Raw genomic sequence first — 21,997 nt, 5'->3', positions numbered from 1 at the left:
GGGAATGATGCTGGCACCTCTGGGAATGATGCTGGCACTTTCGGAAATGTTACTGACACAACCCTCAATGATGCTGACACATTCGGGAATGATGCTGGCACAACCGTGAATGATGCTGGCACATCCGGGAATGATGTTGATAAATCCGGGAATGATGCTGGCACTTCCGGAAACTCTCAGTGGTTAAGTCATGTTCAGGGACCCCCAGCAAAGTGGGTGTTGGCTCCCCTAGCAACACATAGCAACCAACTTTGACCCCAATTTTCACAGATTTTCCCTATTGTTTAATAATTGCCCCCTCTCCACCTACTGTGAAAACTTTTCAGGTGGGGTGCTGCTGGGCCAGGTGACAAGGTACCTGGCACCCTGTGTAGCGTGAAAGGTCATCATACAGGGCTGTCTGGGAATCCAAGACAGGATGTGTATTGAAAGAAATTGAACTAGAAAGGCCACATTTTCCACAAAAAAAACATGTTTCCGAAGGGAAGAGAAAATTCGTCACAAAAAAGCGAAATAAATGGCCATTGTCAAACTTGCAATGGCCTGTTCGCAATATGAAAGACTTGCATGTATAAGATATAACGTTATGCTTAGGAAAGAAAACAAGAATAGATAGGAAACTTCCAAAGTGGCTCTATATAACCTCCTTGCTTGTACCAGCATTACAGAATAGCGATTTTTAGAAAATCTTAATGTTATAATCTGTTTTAGCCTACATCACAGTACTTTTTTCTGACTGGCGACGGAAGAAACAAAAATAACACAGGCCAGTAGTCCAGTAAAAACAATGCTAAGTATGTTTTCCTTCAGAAACATAACGATGTGTTCAAATCCCAAAAATGTTTACTGTGTCTACAAACTTCTAATGTTTTTAGTTTGGTAACGTTAGATCCACATTTCGACAATTCACACAGGATAGTTGTAATAACTTCAACTTACTTCAGCAAGGAGGTTTGATAATTGACTTCCGTCAGACTCCTGGAGATTTGAATCACATAAACTGAGTTCACAGTAATCTAACTTTTCCTTGACTTAAAAACCCAAGGGAAGTTACTCGTTTGCGCAAGATAGTCGTCTTCAATACAAAAAGGGATTCAAGACTCAAAAATTATCAGTGATTTCTTCGATGGACTTGGAGAGAAAAAAAACATCAGAAATTTCAGACTAATGCCCCACCAACGTGGACTGACTGAGAAATGTTTTTTTCCTTTGTTAGAATTGGGGATATAGTCTCTTATTACATCATAGGCCTGACCATAGTTTTCTTGGAAACTAGTGTCATACAACTGTTATTGAAAAGTTGTAATAGGGTAAAGAGAATTATTTGCACCATCTATGCTTGAAAACATGTTTAGCATTATTTTTAAAAGCAACCCAAGCTGTGTCTGCCAGGTAAGCCAGAGCCAGGTAAAGGTGTAAACAAGCCGTGAACTACCCATTGTTCTGGCCAGGTAGTCTACCAAATTGATGATTTGGTCACTTTTCTTTTTTTAAATGATGGGCCAGGGATTGAAAAGGAAACATTTATTTCTTATACATGTTTTTTCCGCCCATTTTTAAGCCACTCTATTCAGATCTGAGTGTCTGGATAATGTCAATAACTCACTTTAGTGTAGTCAAAATTGCATAGATGCGTAAATTGACACGAATATAAATATACTACATCAACTAAATCGCCAAAATAATTTAGATCAATGGGCAGGACTATGCCAAATCGTGCCTAGTTCAACTGCTCCAACGCCTTGTCACACTCGTCAGATTTAGACAGTTATTTATTTAAGAATACCTATGTGCGAATTGAATGTATGAGAGTGAATGGTAATGTTAGAAAACAGTATACGGTCTGTGATTGTTATAATGTTTTATGACAAAATTCCACAGTTCTCAGAATGCAACTATAGGATCACGGTGCTTATATATACTCATTTGACTTTCTGGTGGCCTCATCGTGTAAAAACAGCTGAAGATGATTGACGTTGTTTTGTTTGATCATTATCAATGCCAGACCTTTACTTGCTCAAGTACATGGCCATTGGAACAGATGCCGCGATGCTGAGGATGTACATGACAAGACAAAGCCTATCCAGGACCTTAGCCAGTAGGGTGTAGTCGGACACGTCCTTCGTGGACTTGCTGAGCTCCTCAGGAAGGTTAGTAACCGCTTTAGTCAGCTTCTCCATCTCGGTCTTCATCACCATACTCAGTTCCCTCACGCTGACCTCCAGACTCGTGGGAGGCGTTGATGGTATTTCTTCGTTGGCTGCCGTTATGTCATCGGCTTGAAAGGCGTGGTTGGTCAGCTCCATGGCAGTGGGGTCAGTCAGACCAGATTCTCCATCACGTGCACGCTTCTCATTGGTTAGATCTCCCAACAGCAGTATCCTTCACAACAAATGTAAAAAAAAAATGACAACAAAATTTCTCATCGTTGTCCATATAAATCCATGATTATCTATTAACAGTAATGTGTATTGTGTAATGCTTGTTTATTGTTTATTTCAGGCACTATGGCCAATACACAAATACAATATATACATTTCAAAACTGTGGCCTACTTAAATAAAAAAAAACAATTAAGTAACGTGCTGATGATATTCGTTAAGATCACCATCACTCTTTTAGATCATCATCATATCATCATCATTTTTTGTCACTCCATCTCCGTATCTAGCAGCGGCTGCCTCATTGGCCTCTCTCTATCTCTACTCTTTTAGATAAGATGTACTCAACAAAATGTTGCTCACATACATGTAACTAAAAGAGTACGTAGGACTCACTGCTGGTTGAAGACTAATAAGAGAATAGGGAACTTTGTAGAAGTTATGTTTTAGCTCAATGAGCTAAAGGGTATCACAATAAACGCAATAAACTCAATATGGTGTTGCAGGTGAAGTTATGTTACAGTATTATATAGTATACACATCTATTATAAAACCTAAAGAATGTTGTAAAAAATAGGTACTTTGAAATGTAGCGTAGGAAAATAATCTTCGCCTTCGGTGACATGCTGCCCTCTTGGTCGTGAATAACGATGGTTGCCATAGTGAAAAAGAGGAACAATCCCATCACGCCCATGGACATGATGATCACCGTAGCTGTAACATTATGGATCGTAAATAGTTACAAGAATGCTGAGGAATATTAATAATGAATATTTAAGTAAAACAGTCTTTGGTTGCTACAATCCATAATTTTGCTCGAACGGTTTTTAAAACAATATGTATACAATATGTATATCTAATTTCTACCCACCGAAAAATGGCAAAGCCCCCTTGACAGGAAGAACGTCTGACACAAATACAAGAGACACGACCATGGAGAGTAGAATGGTCACTCCGAACGAGATCCGGTCTCCCCTATCCAAGGGCATGATGAATGTGATGATCATCAATACAACCAGGATGATGCAGGGTCCAACAGTAGTGGCGATGTGGAACATGGGGATCCTCTTCAGATGAACAACAAGGCACGCCTCACTGTTGTCTTTCGCGAATATCTTGTCCTTTCGGTACCATTCGCCCACCGTTGTTTCAGTAGAATACGAGTTACAGGGGCTGTTTCCATTGTCTGCTGCAGGGCGTCCTCCTTGGCATTCTATGTTCAAAACGAATATCATTCTAACAAGCCTTTACTGGTATTCATTACCGTTTGGTCAATCTTAATTAGAAGGCAATGTATACTTAAGAAAGCACCCCCTGACAGCACGATCTGGTCTCTCTGATTTCATATTAGCGCGCCCACAAATATCAAACTTGTTGTGAAGAATAATTAGAACATGAATATTCATGGAGGTTATATTTTCACTAGCGCTTGTATGTTTGTGTGTGTGTGTGTGTGTGTGTGTGTGTGTGTGAAAGAGAGAGAGAGTGTGTGTGTGTGTGAACAAGATAACTCAAGAACGGTTTGGTGGATTGGTTTTATACTTAGTGTGCCGGAGGGGGGTTATTAAAGCTGGAAGATATTAGATTTTGGGCCCCCTAGCGGCTTTCCTTGGCACTGCAGCCGAACTTACCTGCATGTGTAAACTAATCAATGATGAACACCATCATGCATTTATCATGTAAATGTGTATGTCATTTGCATGACAAAAGCTCTAAATATTTCATGGTGGTATGAGGTCGCCGAAAGGTCATAATATTAAATTACACAATAAGACTATACAGCATTTAAATCCAAAACTAACATGAAATAAGTTCAGTCATATTTTTGAAAGCCTTACGAATGATTTGCTTGATTGCACTGGATGCAGAAAAACAGACGTGACATTCCATGGTGTCTACTGGAAAGTAGAAGGGCTCTGCATCACACACGGTGGTAGTCAGGGTTTCTACACTCCATTCTGCCTGACCACTGTCGCTCACTCGGACCGGTACCTCCTTTTGTAGGCCTTTGTGCTCAGGATCAGCACTGCGAAGCAACCAGCAAATATTACAATTAATTATGGAGATGGAACATCGTTGTATTTATTCCATACAGAGATGTACTTATTGCATGATATAACATACACAACACGTCCAAAAACAGAGTTGTGTAAAATCTGACTGTGTTTGGCGCAGAGAGAGAAATGCCGTTGCTGTGATCATGAAACGAATATTTAATGCGTGGAGTTTAAGAAGAAACAACATACTTTCTCTATAGGAAAAGAAATGCAAGGAAACACTTTACTTACAACACTGAATTAAACTAGAAAGGCCGACATTTTCTTGAGAGCAAATACAGCATATTTCAGCCATCTCCGTCTCCATGCAACAATAGACTGTTCCAAAATCACCCATGTGCAAAAAGTGGAACACTTCTGCTGAAAATGACTTCTAACTACTAATCACACTTATGAGCAAAGATGAATCGTACAAACCATTTTCAAGAATGGACTCTTCCAGTGCACCCCATGTAGAAAGGTAAAATAGACGACTCCAAAAACACTTCCGCTAAGAAATGGAATTTTGAATCAACTGCCTTCCAAAACCATATTTGAAAAAAATCCCCCTCTGTGCAAGAATCGACTCTTCCTGCTATAACCCTTTGTAAAGTGGAGCGATCTAAAAATACATCCGCTAAAATAGGAATTCGAAATAATCACCAAAGTCCACAATATTAATTCTAAAAAATACCCCCTTCGTGGAAGAATGGACTCTTCCAGCACACCCTGTCTAAAATTGCACAATAGACAAGTCCAGAAATACTCTCACAGTACATGGCCTTTTGTAAAATAAGCACCCCAGTTCAAAACTGAATTTTAAAAAAGTCCCCTGTGCATGAATGGACTCTTCCAGATAACACCAGGCTTGCTGATTGGCTGCCGAATCCTCCTCAGGTACAGTCTTCAGGTGGGAGTCAACTTCCATTCAACAAATGGAATTCGGAATCATCACCCATGTCCAAAACTGAATTTTTTTTAAATCCCTCCTATGTGCTAGAATGGACTGTCCCAGTAGTAGTCTTATGTCAAATGGATCAGTGCAAAAACACTTCCGCTAAAAAAAAAGCATTGGCATCATCACCAAAGTCTAAAAGTAATTTTAAAAACACCCCCTGTCCAACAATGGACTCTTCCAGCGAAATGAGCTCGCTCATTGGTTGTTCATTAAGTGGATTTACCTTGCCACCCCAACCACCTGGAGGTCTATAGACTAGGTAGGTATGTAGATAATTGGATCTACCTGACACACCTGTGGGGGCCCCCAGAATGACCTAGAGGTTGTTGACCTCGGCACTACAACCTCACAAATCCAAAACTCTCCCACAAAAACCTCCTCAATGAGCCACTCTAAAGTGATTAATACCAAATATTATACATGGATCCTTTGAATAAGTATCTAGGGCACCTCTGTGCCAAATTTAAGGTCATTTGAATGTAATACCATGGTACAGGGGGCCAAAATATACAGTTTTTGTCCAAAAATTGCAATAAAACCTCAATAAAATCATTTAAGAAACAGATATGAAAAATCTAGAAAAAGCATAAGGGTATTGGCCCACTGTACCCTTCGGTCATTCGGTCCAGGAACGGCGGAGATGAATCGCTTTGAAACATTTGACAGGAGAAGAAAGAAAGAAAGAAAGAAAGAAAGAAAGAAAGAAAGAAAGAAAGAAAGAAAGAAAGAAAGAAAGAAAGAAAGAAAGAAAGAAAGAAAGAAAGAAAGAAAGAAAGAAAGAAAGAAAGAAAGAAAGAAAGAAAGAAAAAGAAAGAAGAAACATTACGAATACAATATATTTCACCATACCTATGGTATGGCTGAAATATAACTATAGGGACTTACCCCTCTAAATTTTCGGTCAATCTCCGTCGACCTTGTTCACAGAATAACCATCTCCATCAGTGCAGTGACGTCAGTAACACACCACGTTTGCAGGAGGGGGTCATTAGTATCAGAAATTCTATGTCGCCCCCCGTCTCTTTTGAGGTTGGCCGGTGGGCTCTTATGTACACTGCCTTCTTCACGCGAAGAAATCCTGTACTGAATCTAGGATTTTTCCTCCTGCAAAAGTGGTGTGTTACTGACGTCACTGCTGGAGATGGTCATTCTGTGAACAAGGTCGACGGAGATTGACCGAAAATTTAGACGGGTAAGTCCCTTTAGTTTAATTCAGTGTTGGAAGTCAAGTGTTAGCACTTTTTTAATAATGTATCCTACCAACACAGATAAACTTTCATGCTAACATACTTTCTCTGTAGAGTCAAGATCGGAGTCCAAATTCTGTGGCCCTGAATGCTGAACGTCGTGATGTCATCGTAGTACTTTGGGTCCCAACTCAGCCTGCTGTCTTGCCATGTCTAAAAAGAGAACTTTCAGCTTTCAAAACGCCATTAGAAAATACTGTGAACTTCTCATGAATAAAGATAAAAATCAATCAAAATTTTCTGTTAACAATTGGTGTCTAAGAAGAGACCAGGTGTACCAATGGTCTAACTATATTTATATTTATAGATCAATTTCGATACTCTCTGTTGTCCTCTGCCAGGAAAATAATTACAAGCCACGGGGAGCAATATTCGGGGGTTATATTGCCAGGAACAAACATTATGACACAAGGCAGAAAGTTTGAAAAATGCTATAATTTTTAGTTCTCAACAAAACAGTATTAAAATAGCAAGGCCGGTATTTGCTTAATATTCGCAGATTCAGCAATCTTCAATCGAAGGGCCAAAGTGGGTCGTCAGTGTGGCGATTACTTAACATTCTTGTCATATGGTGACCTTCCTTTGTGCTTTTGTGCGTAAACTATAATTTCGTGTCTAGTAATTCTATAGAAATACATTAAACTTTATTGAAGAATTTGCACGGTACTAGGCACTCAACAGCTACGTAGTCCAGTCGGGTGCGGCACTCATTTGAACAGACGTAGCCCAACTGTTTACACCAACCGCCTTTATTGGGTGATTTTATAGTGCAAGCTTCGTCTAAAGGAAATCTTTTAAAACTGTGACAACTTACGAAATCGATGACGACAGACGCAACAAGTTGCTCTTTCTTTTCATCCTAAAAATAAGACAATTGAGTCAGAGTTTTTATATTTATAAATCTTACGGCAAATTAAGAATGTCAAACGTGTAACTATTTGATATATGCTCACCAAGGCGACGATGAGTTGCACAGACCCAGTGAAGTTGATGGTGACATTTGGAGGAGCTAGACTTGAACTGTAGGTCTCCAGTAGGTCATCCTGCAGCCGACGCTCATGGTTCACTAAGGGATTGAGGGGACGTACAACAGAATCTATATTATAAGGACAATGAGGATAATAAGGACAATTGAACTTGAAGTATTAGATTAACCACAAGACATTTATGCCTATATGCTGTCTAAAATGTGTAACGGCTTGAAATGTAGTTCCAGTTCTTTTATCATCTTAATATGTTCAATCCAGCTCTACTGAACATATTTTAGTCGAAGCAACGTTGACTTTAAACAGACACAACCGTGAGTAGTCTTAAGTCGGTGCAGTAGGATCTATGGTCTAAGAATTCAGAAGTCGAAAATAATTTTTATAAGGTACGGTTGCACATCTTATGGTATTAGCAAAATAAAAGAAGATATAAAAAGGAAATTAACACCTCGATGATCTGACACAGCTGGGCAAAAAAATGTGTAAGGATAAACATGGAACGTCTTGATATAGCGTTAGTAACGTTTTATTAATTATTCAGTGCCCACGAAGAAACTTTTACACTGTATCGTCCTGTTGGTATCGGCGCGTGTATCAGTGACTCACTCAATCTTTTTCTCACATCACGTTTGGTATACAGAACATACAAATGTGTTTTACTACATTTTAGTAGAGTAAATCTGCCCTTTCAGCAGCTGGATGGCCGAATCAAATCGTGGAGGCGACAAGGAGAACCGCGCGCTGACACGGCGTGGACTTTGCTGATTGAGGCAGCGTCATGGTGTGGGGAGGTATAACCGACATAGGAAAAACAAGACTCGTCATCATTCCAGGCAACCTCGATGTGGAGAGATATAGGGACACTATCCTCCATCAAGTCGCATTATTCTACCTCTTCGATATTGGACCAAATGCCATTCTGTAAGATTACAACACCCGTCCACACAAAGCGAGGACCATTGCAGACTACCTCCAGGATGCTGGAATAGTGAGGATGGAATAGCCTTCCTACAGCTTATGGCTAGCACATCTCGGTTCAAATTGTTTGCTTGGATGAAGAGTAACAGTGGCTTTGATTGACATGTCCTTTTTATTCAACTTTCCTTCATTCACAAGTCAATGCCGACGGAAAAAAATGAGCTGAATGGAGTGTTTGACTTTAGTAGGGTAATTTTGGCACTTCATTTTTATGACCACTCTGTACGTAAACAGGCCTGGTGCTCGTTCCATGAATCATGAAATACTCTACTCAATTATGCTAAAAGTGAACTGGGATGTTCTGCATACAAAAAAGTACACAAAAAGGATTGATTGAATCATTGTCACTTGTGGCCATAACAAATGGACAAAACAGTGATGGGCACTTTTTTGGCGACCCACTCACGTAAGCAGGCCTGGTGCTTGTTCCATGAGTTAACAATGATAATGAGTCTGATACCATTGGAAAGGAAATCACACAAGCTTTCTATTGATATGTAATACATTGAAATTAATGCGGAAACAACATAAATATGATCAACCGAAGTTGATATTCCAAACGTTTTACGTTGAGTTTATATAGCAATTACGTTTATTTGACACTTACGAATCACCGTTTTATGCATATGCAGTAACAGGAATCCGGGTATATAGCTGTGAATGTTTCACCTTTTGCAAAGACTTAGACTCTAAGAATCACCTGAACAGCTGGGCTTATCATACTGCCAGATGCCTCCTCCGATGCACCTCACTTCTCTGGTGTAACCTGCCTTAAGTGTGTAGCCTTCGTTGCACGTGTACGTGACTCTTTCTCCCACATAGTAGAACCTCTTGCTTGGATTTCTCTTGCCGTAGTTTGGCGGACCTCTGTCCCAGCAGCCTTCGGCATCTGGTGTAGTCAGATATAACAGATATTCGAAAAATCTTCACTGATGAGCTATCTCAGGGGGGTCTAAGCATTTGCACGAACACTATGAGATCCGTACGAACATTATGTGAATCACTATGCGAAAACGCACGAACCTTATGAAAATCACACGAATCATAATGCGAAAACCTTATGCAATTTGCACGAACCATATGCGAATAACGTGATGTCACGTGACCCGGCAGTGGATAGCCGGTTCCGCATAAGGTTCGAGCAAATCGCATAACGTTCGTTTGTGTCACATAGTGATTCGTGCGTATCACATAATGTTCGTACGAATCTCATAGGGTTAGTGGAAATGCTTAGGCACCCCTTTATCTAGTGCACACGAAGGGCAGCTTATATAGTCCGACCAGAAAATCACGAGCGGGCCATGGAAAACTGACTATAAAATTGCATGGTGCATGTTCTTCGTCTCTAGATGTGACTAGCCTTGCATTGCATACGCATTAACGAAAAACAACATAACGATTTTCTTATAAGCATACCGAAACATCTTAACTACACCACGGCAAGTACATTTTGTGGATGATATCCTCTGCAGGCTCTTGATTTAATGCGCGCGGGCGAAAAAAAACAAGGTACACAAACAAAACAAGATGCCCATATTGTTTTAAATTTCCAGACCATAGACTTAAACATGGTATCACAACTAGCAAGGCTTTTATTTTTGTATTCAATAATACACTAACACTAGTATTTTAATCATTCTTTGCTTACAAGATTGAACTGTTTTGCTGACGATACATCGATGTACAACTCCGGACATACAGCCGAGGAAGTTGCCAGCACAACTAATGCCGATCTTTGTCTTGTTTCCGATTGGTTTTCCGACTGGGGGCTCGAACTACACCCTGATAAGTGCAAAGTTATGTGTATAAAGGCTTACCAAAGCAAGGTCCAACTACCCCACATCTACCTAGCCGGTCAAATCCTCGAACAGGTGACTTCCTACACTCACCTAGGCGTCACCATGCACTATACACTCCGGTGGAAAGAACACGCTGAAACCGTTTCCAGTAAGTCTAAAAAGGTACTCGGGCTCCTGAGCAAACTACAGCGCAAACTGTCCCGAGAAGCCTTGGAGCTTGCCTATAACACTCTTGTACGCACGAAATTAGAGTACGCATCCATCCTCTTCAGCAACATTAGCGTCACTGCTAGCAAGACCATCGAGAGGGTACAGTACCATGCTGGACGCCTCGTCTCAGGAGCGATGGCACGTACCCCTCATGACAAACTACTAGAAGAACTAGAGTGGGACAGTCTCGCAACCAGAAAAGACTACAACAGACTACTTACCATGCAAAAACTAGTGACAGGCTCCGTACCAGCCCATCTCCAGTCACTAGTCCCTACTACCAGAGAGAGCCGACGGCGACTACACCTTCGTCTTCGGAACGACACACATCTACAAGTCCCGTACTGCCGAACCACCACGTACAAGAACAGTTTTGTCCCCTACAGCACACGACTCTGGAATAGTCTTCCCATGGAAGTAAAGGAAGCCACTTCTTACAACCAGTTCAAAAAGAAGTGCAGAGATCACATTCTGTCTTCCCGTCAACACCAGAAGTTTCGTAGACTTGGAAATCGCCAGAGCAACATCCTTACTACCAGACTACGTCTTGGCTGGTGTCAGCTCAACTCTACGTTGGCTAAGTTCAACATCACAACCCGGAGCTGTGCTTGTGGTGCTACGTCCGAGACGGTTGCACACTTTCTACTTCACTGTCCTCTGCACACGGCTGCACGGCAAACCCTAGCTTCTTCAGTGCTCCAACTTGTCGGCCAGTCTCTCTCAACCGGAGTCCTCCTTAATGGTTCTCCAGGTCAAAACTCTGCTACAAACCAAAAACTCTCAGACGCTCTGCATTCATTTTTAACATCAACAAACCGATTTACAGCACCTTCCATCTGCTCCTCATAGCTTACGTAGCCTATGTGGCCTATTATGTACATATGTGTAATTTACATTTGTGTGTTGTATCTTTGTGGGTCAGCCGTCATCAGCTTGAATAGACTGCCTAGGCTGGCCCAGTGTAATGACTTGTTGTCATTTTCAATAAATAAATAAAAATAAACAAGTTTAACTTACCACAGGGAATTACGTCACAATCCTCCTGGCTACCGTCTCCGGTCAAGCAAAATGGCCGATCATGACCGGTAGGGTTGCGGCAGTAGTTTTTGTCCAGGTTAGCCCAGGGGTACTCTGTCTTGTAGTAACCAGCTTCCGCATCCGACCATTCAACACAATCTGCCCCAGATGTAGTTTTACTCCGTGTTCCACGGTAGTTTATGCCATTGCCATAGTAGCAAACTGAGGAAGACAAATGAACAGATATCAGCATTACAAGTGATATATTTAGAATACAAAACGGTGTATTCCGTATCGCCCGAGGTACCAGCCCAACCGCGGGTAGGATCGCCCGAAGGTAGGAGGGTGATCTGACCCGCCGGAGGGCTGGGAACGAGGGTGATGCGAAAAACTTGAAAAAATTTCGATGCGAAACGCACCAGAAGTTGAGAAAATTTGGTGCCTACGAACAAAAATTTCTTCAACAGTAATGTTCCACCGCGCCGCACTCGGCGTGCTCAGAAACCGTTAGAATTATTCGATAGAAGCCTGTGTGATAAAACTTCGAAGCTTGTGTGATACAGCTTTTTATCATACAGTCACAAACACCTGTATCGAACGTTATCGAGGCCCTGGTATAACATAATATACATTTATGTCATACCTGCGCCGCGATAACGTTTGCTACGGCCGGGTGTTATGGACCGGGTGATAATTAAGGTATTTCATTCAATACAATCAGTATATTCCGTACCACCCTAGGTTTCAGCCGTCCCACGGGTCAGATCGCCCGACGGCTAAAGCCTGAAGGCAGCGCGGTGGGCTGGTATCTCGGGTGATACGAAATATTCCGCAATGTATTCTATATGTGAAGGATTATACATCAGTGGCACGTGTAATGGATTTCGCTGGCGTGTTGCAATTAAACTGAAATTGTTACCATGAGATAACCAAATGCCGTCACAACTGGCAAAATAAATGATACCCAGCTAGTTATTGACTTAGATTATAAAAATCGTCTGATGGTTGAAGTCAACTTACATGAAAGTGGTCATGAGTGACACAAAGTTTTATAATATAACTTCAGTGAAAAGTAGAAAAACAAAATTCATCCGTGTACCTTCATTTCCCTTCATGGCTGAATTTGGATTCCAACAGTTGTGTTTGGATGATGGAAACAAGTCACATCGAGGCAATTGGTCCTTTATCAAGTCATCAGCCATGTTGAGCACTTCCTCGCACCACGAACGGCATGGTAAAAGTTGTGTACCCGTAACGTTACCCCTAAGGATGGCAAAATTAGTATCGGCCTATACCAGTTTCAACTAATGACGTGATGTCTGCTACCTTACATGAGGACGACTTTCTGCTGTGCATGCAACTTATTTCAGTGAAAGCACATATTCAGATTCATGTTGCCGTATACATCGAAGTCTAGAAATAATCGAACAGCATCAAAGCCTGTTGTGACTTTACATAAACGATAAAAAGGACTGTCTTATTTTACTCACATGCATGAGCTAGAGTTGTCTGAATTTGAAGACGTAGAACAGTCTTCAGAGACATTGCATCGCGGGAAAATGACCGTCGAAACGAATTTTCCTAACTCTGCATGGTACTTTCCTGAGATGACGTAAGAAGTATTGAGCAGCTCCACGATAGAGGAATTTTGTATCTCATTAAAAGTCGTTTGGCCCAGCTGATTCGATAGCATTGTCAGCCTGCTGTTGAGTTGAAAATCCCCAGGTATTGGCAGGCAAACTGAAAGGTGTAAAAAGAATAGATAATGCCATTTCACATGCGTTTCTAACTGACAGAAAAACAAAGATTTTGAACATTACGTAAAAAACAAATGGAATAGAAAGGTAACATTTTCCTGTAAATGCCGAATGTTTTCCCTGGAGCTTATTGGCAAGCAATTAGCACACAATACTGCACCAGTAGGTTCATCCTATGGTATTGTGTGCGCGTTAAGAACTAGATTCACAGGTCATAAAGCCATTCAGCAGACGAAGGGGAGGGTGTGTTGTGGCGAGACCAGTGCCAACTTTGATGTCGCATAACGCCAGAACGGCTTACGCTAGAGTCACAAAAATTGTAAATTTCACGACTTTTTCTGAAATTAAGTTGGCAACAACTTCTGAAAGATTTTTGGTGCTACATTACGGCTATTCTATTACATGAATAAAATATCACGTCATTAAGAATATCTTTCGTAATTAGATATGCATAAATTAGGCCACTTTAATGACGTCATGGACCAAAATCCAAGATGGCGGACCGTATCACCAGATCAAGTATACCAAGTATATCAAGTATAATTCCCTAAAATTCTGTCATTCTCTGAAAAAGTGATGGTCGTATGACAAGTCACTCAGGAGTTGCAGACGCAGGCCCCAGAAGCCCCCCTCCTCCATCACAGATTGACCAAGACAGCCCAGTCTGAATAGGGTTAACATGATTTATGAATAATCCCATCCCAATCACTTACCACAACCCTCCTCATCACTCCCATCAGTACAATCCGTGGCCCCATCACAACGCTTCCATGACAGAATACATGCGCGTCCGTGTCCACAGCGGAAGTATCCTAGAGAGCAACTGATCGCTGTGGATGTACAGTTCACAAGTAGAGTTATTGGCGATTTTTGCATTTTTGCACGTCAACTTTTGCCTAAATTTAAGGGTATAAAATGTTTTAACCATACCTTCTTTCAGCTGACAGATAAACTTGTACACAGAGGAGCACGGTGCGTCATTCCAGCCTGAACCATAGTAGTTCACACAGTCTTCTCCTTCCTCGTTATCGTTAGGTTCCCATGGCTGCCAGTTGTTCCAGTCAGTAAGTATGTCGTGTGGAGTGCCGTCTTCCCACACCCACTCACCCTCATCGTTCTGATCACTTAGACCGAACCAGAAACGTGATAATTCATTCACGGCGTTCTTCAAACTTCTCAAGAAGTTGTCCACGTCTCGGTCTTTCGGCATGGCCAGGAGCCCCCCGTCCGCTGCACACACCTGTCTGGCCTGGCTAAAGGTTTTATCTTGGTTGTACGCTTTGAAACATGCGCCCCCGTAGAGAGTGTAGCCAGAAAGGCAACCTATAAAAAATGTATCATAAATTTGGCTTACAGAGGAATGAATTGGGTTCTCATTTGACCTTTACACTGTCTATTAAGACCGACCTGGTCGCATTAAAAACAGCACACTTTAAGTATAGTTATCCTTAACACCGATTACTCCGCCTCGAACATCTTAAATGGCTACTATGCGCACACGCCCGTACTGGTAGAGACGTTAACGTCAGCAAACCGTACCGGCCAGCTGAAGTGGTGAGCTGTGGCCCCTGGGTTCAGATGAATGCACCAAAGATGCACTAAAGATTCATCAAGGTGTATAGCATTTACTAATACGACAGCATTAGCAAATCGCATAGGCTGTTGCGGCTAAGGGCGCAGTCACATAGGTCGTGCAATCGTCGTACGATTTTGATGCCATAGGATTTTCAAGCAGGTCGTGACAGAACCAACCACCGGCATGGATCCAAAACAGCATTTGTGTACGAAGGTAGTTGAACTTTGCAGTTGACGTACATCTTTGGCCTCCAAAATGCCCGAAGTTGGTGACCTTTGTGACCGCGCCCTTAGCTGTTACCATTTTCGGTTTACGATTACGATAAGAGCCACGGCATACAACTCACACGTCACGCCATCTTCCTGCAGTTCCCAGGTATCCCGACAGGCGCACGTCCTTCCTTCTGGGTGCGCAAGGCACAGTTCCTGGCATCCTCCATTATTCGAGGAACACGCTGATGAGAGGACACATAAACAATTCAAGTCTTTTAGATATGATGTTATTACAAAAACTGTGGCAATGAAAATACATTACCATAGCGACGGACTTATGGTTTATATATATCGAATTATACATTTGCTGTTGTTGGTTTGTTTTAGTATTCGCTTTTCCTCTGGCTCAGTTTACATCCTGTCAAGTGCTTACAAGGTTCTAACCAGCTACTTGATGAATGGGCTGTCGACCTCTGCCCTGTTATCGAACAACTCTGACCTCTTCTGGACATCTTGGAATGCCTGTCCCGATTCCTGGGACTCTAAAGACAATAGGACTGCCTCTCTCCTCCAAACACTGTCATTTCTTTTTTAACATTGTGGGTCGCATCCTGCTTCTAAACATGCCATGACGACGGAGTTGTGGTTTATTATTATTAAATTGTACATTTGCTGTTGTTTGTGTTTTTTAGTATTCGCCTTTTATCCTATGGCCTTGCTGTATTCATAACGGATGTTATCCAGATGTTCTCTACTAATCTTTCCCTGGTATCACTTTCACTCTCCTAGACACTGGGGTGCTTGGGATTCCCTTTGGGGAACGGAAGAATGCAGACTAGCAAGACGCAACTACGCACGTGCGGACTCTGAATCCCTCAAATGCCTGTCCAATTCTGGGAATTCCTGGCAAACGGTCGCACACTATGCTATAAGGCGTCACCACTGAGGCGTCGCCAAGAAAACATTGAGCGTATGACGTACAATGGACAGGTTTTTACCAGTTAAAAATTCGACATTCTATTACATCTGTCATCAAATGTGGAAGTTCACTTATGTTACTTGGTTCATGACTTATGATATAAAATTATATAGCAATTGCATATGTACCAACTATAAAACTATATAATGTACCACAGAGATATAATTGAAATCTTTGTAAACCTTTTTTTTAAACTTTACCTAATATATCATTAATAAGGATATGGGCTAATAAAGGCACCAAAACATTAGTATCCATTATGGAACTAAGTTTCTTTTGGCATAACTTTTGTCCTGCCATTGCTAACTTTAAATACTCTTTTTTTTTTTGCTTCAGTAGCTACCTATGGAAACAATAAGATTTCATGTTATGTTCCTATAAGAATTACTCTGTGACGGAAGGTAACCCCCGACTACAGAGTATCGTTTTTGTCCGATGTGTTCGCATTTGTATTTGTATCTGTATGTTCGCTTTGCCGCATTTGTATGTAGTTTGGCATGTCATCTGCACGCAGTTGTGCATATCGATGTCATAATTTCAATAACCACCCCTACATCATTGGATATTGTGGTCCAGATCTGCGATATCTTCGAGCGTTACGCCTTGCAGTAGTTAGATACTGCCAAGCAGATGTTGAGTGATTTACTCTGATTTTTGTGTGATCGTCACGTGTGTTCTGCTGTTTTCAGGATTATTTGTGTTAGACGGAGACGGATTCAATTTTCAAACATGATTGTCAAATATAATTGTGAAACATTTGTTCTTACAGGTGTGAGTCAATAGATGACTGCCGTATTATGTGTGGTGTATACGACAACAGATGTTTCAATGGTTAGGAGGGTTAGTGTTCGCTTGTCGTCTGGCTTACCGGAAAATAACAGGGAAACAGCAAGGACGGAAGGAAAAGAGAGACAATTGATTTTCATGAATGAGGGTTACACTTTTGAATAGGCGTCTTTATGGCTATCTAATAAATGTTACAAAATAACTTCCTCACCAAGGTTGTGCAAAATTTATAATTGGCTAAGATGCACAAATACTGTAAATGCATTTAAGTTCGCGGGGATTTAATTTCGCGGTAGCGGGAAAATGGACTTTTCGCGGTGGATTTAAGTTCGCGGTAACACCATAGACTGCAGTCTAATACCATAGTAGAAAAATGTTTGCGGTGGTTTTAAGTTCGCGGTGAAGTGGTCACCGCGAAAACCGCGAACATTAATCCACCGCGACCATTTCTGCATTTACAGTAATACAGATAGCACACAGCCAAGCAAACATGACAAAAACTTGTAAAAAACTTGCAATTGTCAATCTCGCTAAACCTAGTTAGGAACGCCATACACATATAAACACGATAGGTTTGGTCTGTAACTGGTAAACCATGATCAACACTATGTCACACACCAAACGCACATGCTCTCACACACATGCACACACATACACATACACACACACACAAATATTCTTACGGTTCCATTTCTACATGTGGGCGACAAATTTATTCTGAATATATTTACAGATTATTTTAAACTAGAGTGATTATGTGAAAGTCAATATTTGAGTGAATGTACATAAGACAGTCCAATATACACGTACGTGCCGCTGGAAGGGTCCATTCTTGCATGTGGGCATTTTTAGATTAAACCTTGGGCGAAAATCTATTTTTAGCAGATTTGGTTTTGGACTGGTCCATTTTGTGGGCAGGCAAACTAGAAGAGTCCATTTCTGCACAGAGGAACGTATTTTGAAATCAATTTTTGGACAGGGTTAATCCATTTTTTAAAATAATTTAAAACATAAATAGTATGGATTGCAATATATTGTCTTTTGTCATGACTCAAATGGATTAAAATTTTTCTTTTTTTAGCCGAATGAGCTGAAGTTTGGCAGGGATGGGGAGATAACAAATACCCCCAGGCGTTTTTTTTTTCGTCACATTTTTGGTAGGGGCCAAATAATTTATTATATTTAGGGTTTTTGGTAATTTTTAGACCCAAAATAGATATTTTTGGTCCCTGCGCCCTAGTATTGCAACCTAATGACCTGAAAGTTGGCCTAGAGCTGCACGGTTTGCATACATTACTTAAGAATGAATTATTTGGGGACTTTTGGCCATTTTTGACAAAAAATTTATATTTTTGGCCCCTATGCCCTTGTATTAAAAGCAAATGACCTGAAATTTGCTATGAAGGTATGTAGGACATTTGCAGGAGTGGAGCCGGTTTAGTCGCACATCGCTGAGTCCATCTGAGTTCCATATTTCGTCCGACAAGATGAAAAAGACAAGCAGGAGAAGAAGGACATGTGTCCACAGTACTTCCTTCATTTTCAAAATGGGCCCACATTACATTAAGTTGTTGAAATTTTGGATTTTTTTGCCATTTTTTAGCATAAAATGTATAGTTTTGCCTCCTATCCATGTGTATGAAAACCGAATGACCTGAAATTTAGTATGAGGATGCATACAGCATGTACCTACGCAGTTCCGTTTACACTTATGGTGTACATCACTTAAAAGTTGTTAAATTTTGGATTTTTTGCCATTTGACCAACAAATGTATATTTTCGCTCCCTGTGTCATGAAAAAGCCAAATGATCTTTAATTTTGTATAGAAATGGTAAATGGGTCACTTAGACCAGTACATTTTGCTCAGATAGGGGTGTTCTGGAAAAGGCCATTCTTGGATGGGGGGGGGGCAACTTTACAAAAATCCAATTTGAAGTTGGATGATGTTGTGGGACAAATCTATTCCTGCAAAATGTTGATATCGATCAGGACATTTTCGTATGGGGATCAAGATTGGATTGAAATATGCTGTACTTGCTCCCCAAATGTTAGTCTTTCTAGTTTAGTTTAGTTGTTTGTTTTGGATGGCCCATTCTTGCATGGGAGATTTTTTTTCTTATCATTTATTTGTTTGGCACTTTAAAAAAATCAAGGAATACATGGCAATGAATTATTGAAAGAACATAACAGTGCAAGGGAGGCCAAAAGTTTCTGCTTATGAGAAGGTCTCCCTTTACTAGCTTATTACAAATTATGTAAATTGAACAAAAGAAATAAGTATGAATAATAAATAACGGAATTAATGGAATGAAATGAAAACTAGAAAGACCGACATTTGCTTGAGATCAAATACAGCATATTTCAGCCATCTCCCTCCCCATGCAACAATAGACTGTTCCAAAATCAACACCCCAGTGTGCAACAGGGAACTCCAGTGCACCCCATGTGAATTTGCACAATAGTCCAGTCCAGAAACACTCCCACTGAAAACATGCCATTTTGAATAAGAAACCAAAATTCAAGCTAGCAAAAGAGGTCCTCCGTGCATGAAGATGCCAGTCTAAAAACACTTCCGCTAAAAGTGGAATTTTGAATCATCACCCGCCCAAAACTGAATTTGAAAAAATTCCCCCTCCGTGTGCAAGAATGGGCTCTGATAACCATATGTAAAGTGGAGCAGTCCAAAAATGCATCCGCTAAAATAGGTCTTTGACATCATCACCAAAGTCTAAAAAATGGATTACAAAATGCCTTCTCCGTGCAAGAATGGACTCTACCAGCACACCCCATATAAAATTGCAAAATGGACCAGGCCAGTAATACAGCCACTGAAAGTCTTTACATAATCACCAGTCCAAAGATGTATTAAAGAAATGAGCCCCTCCATGTAAGAATGGACTATTCCAGATAACACAAGGCTCACTGATTGGCTACCAAACCCTGCTCACGACATTGATTCAGGCTAAGCGATTGGTTACATTTTTAATTAAGTTATATTGACATACAGGTCTGGCGCTAAGAAAGCCTCTAAATGAGGTCATTGACCCCTGTGGCCATTGGAAAATGACTCCAAAATTCCCCAAAAATATTTAAAGTGGTTCGTGCCGAAAATTATATATGGGTCATTTGAATTAATATCTAGTGCACTCCTGTACCAAAATATAGGTCATTTGGTTGTACGACCAGTGTAAAGGAACCAAAAGTGTCATTTTTTGTCAAAAAATGGCAAAAAATCGCACTTTTAATCGCAACATTAATCATTTTGTTGTATTCTATGCGAAAAGTGTTATTACATCCATGTGCGCATATGTGGAGGGCACACCTATGCCATATTTCAGCTCAATTGGTTGTGAAACGAGGGTACAATGACCAAAAATTAAGCATTCTGTTGTACTGTATGCCAAAACTGTTATTACATCTATGTGGGCATATGATCAAGGCACCCCTGTGAAAAATTTCAGGTCATTCCGTTGTAATACTAGGGTACAGGGGTCCAACATATACAGCTTTGTCTAAAAATGACCAAAAACCTCAATAAAATCATTTTGGAGCCCATATGAAAAAAAAGATGAAAAAAAAGCACCTGGGGGTATTGGTCCACTTTACCCTTGTGCCAAAGTCTTTCCGTCCAGGAATGACAGAGAAACCGCGTTTTGAAGATTTGACAGGAGAAAAAAAGAAGAGACATTATGAATACAATATATTTTACAATACCTATTGTATGGCTGAAATATAATATGTTTTCACGAATAAAATGAGGAAAGCTTCATTTGGACTGGAATGGCTTTAAATTTTTTTGGGGGTAGATATTTTGGGGAAAATTCAATTTTTCCAGGTGTGACTTTGGGACAGTTCATTTTTTTTGCATCGGGAGGGAGAGGAGTAAAATATTTTGTACAGGCTTGAAAATTGTGCCTTTCTAGTTATAATACGTATTCCTGCGTGTTTCTACCCACCCATCGAATATCTACTTGGAATTTACATTTACTTTATTTATCAAATTCTTTTCAAATTTGCATAATCTTAAAAATAAGGCACTGATACTGTGTCTAATAAAAGTTACACACACATACACACACACACACAGACACACACATGATCTAAAACATTAATCGAAACTTATTTCACTTCTTCCGAATGTATTTACAACCAAAATACTACAGGATTTTGAGATCATGAGAACCAAAGGATTTACATAATTGAAAAAATCCATTTACATCTTTTTATCTTATACTGCTCAAGAATAAAGCTACACCGTAGGCAAAAGTCAGACGTAACAGAAAACATGACATTCTAAGCAAAGTTACTTACCATTGGTGACGTTGGAAGGCGTTGTCGTGGGCACGTAGATGTCATAACTGAAATCCAGGTCGGCAACTAGATTAGTCTGATTCATGCTGGTCTTAGATAACCTAAAGTTGCGGTATATATTTCACCAAAATTTAAAAAAAATGTTATGATGAAGAAGAAAAAAGGAGACAATGATCATGTGTGACATCAATTTTGTGTTTAACTTTAAAATACCCGTCTGGTTAGTACAGTTTCTAAGGGCGCGGTCACATAGGTCGTGCCATCGCTAACTTTGGGCATTTTGGAGGACAAACATGTACGTGTCTTGCAAAGTTCAACTGTCTTGTACTGAAAATCCTGTGATTGCTTATGTCACAGCCTGCTTGAAAACCACATGGCATCAAAATCGTACGGCGATCGCACGACCTATGTGACCTCGCCCTTATACCCCCCTCAAATTAGGCGCGATTCGATCGGACGACGAGTCTGCGAGCTCTAAATTACGAGGAGGCATGACCCTGACGGGAAGGGGGAACTCTACCATTTCTTCGTCGGCATCAGGGTCATGCCTCCTCGTAACTTAGAGCTCGCAGACTCGTCGTCCTAATGTGAGGGGCGTAATACGACAAGGTCAAGGAACATAAAGAGGATATCCTCACCGTCGGATTTCACTTGTGGAGGAGTCGCGCGTACATGTCCAGTAAACGAAGTCATTATCAACTGCAATCCCGAATACATATATGTTCTGACAATGATAATTTTTTTTAAATACCAGGTTGGACAA

The 21,997-nt window shown here is 40.7% G+C and overlaps 1 protein-coding gene across 1 annotated transcript; it reads right to left on the bottom strand.

Moving 5' to 3' along the window:
• Positions 1-1,184: 1,184 nt before the first annotated feature.
• LOC118432465 lies at positions 1,185-21,947 on the bottom strand. Its single transcript, XM_035844048.1, has 16 exons — positions 21,873-21,947; positions 21,235-21,335; positions 15,292-15,399; positions 14,300-14,692; positions 14,083-14,199; positions 13,103-13,352; positions 12,712-12,875; positions 11,613-11,834; positions 9,287-9,475; positions 7,576-7,688; positions 7,437-7,481; positions 6,666-6,775; positions 4,220-4,407; positions 3,253-3,594; positions 2,963-3,095; positions 1,185-2,382 (listed from the first exon to the last, which is right to left on the bottom strand). The coding sequence occupies exons 2-16, from the start codon at positions 21,317-21,319 to the stop codon at positions 2,010-2,012; spliced, it is 2,832 nt and encodes a 943-aa protein (XP_035699941.1). The 5' UTR covers positions 21,320-21,335; positions 21,873-21,947; the 3' UTR covers positions 1,185-2,009.
• Positions 21,948-21,997: the final 50 nt, after the last annotated feature.

Source organism: Branchiostoma floridae, chromosome 15, assembly GCF_000003815.2.
Source record: "Branchiostoma floridae strain S238N-H82 chromosome 15, Bfl_VNyyK, whole genome shotgun sequence".
Classification (NCBI taxonomy): domain Eukaryota; kingdom Metazoa; phylum Chordata; class Leptocardii; order Amphioxiformes; family Branchiostomatidae; genus Branchiostoma; species Branchiostoma floridae.
The sequence above is the reverse complement of the archived record's forward strand: the minus strand, read 5'-3'. Positions and strand labels throughout refer to the sequence as shown.

Coding starts and splice junctions, on each gene's coding strand:
- LOC118432465 (XM_035844048.1), bottom strand. CDS start 21,319: ATGAATCAGACTAATCTAGTTGCCGACCTGGATTTCAGTTATGACATC. Junction 15,400..21,234: donor GCCTTCCAACGTCACCAATG/GTAAGTAACTTT, acceptor TCCTCTCATCAG/CGTGTTCCTCGAATAATGGA. Junction 11,835..12,711: donor AGCCATGAAGGGAAATGAAG/GTACACGGATGA, acceptor TGTCTTCCTCAG/TTTGCTACTATGGCAATGGC.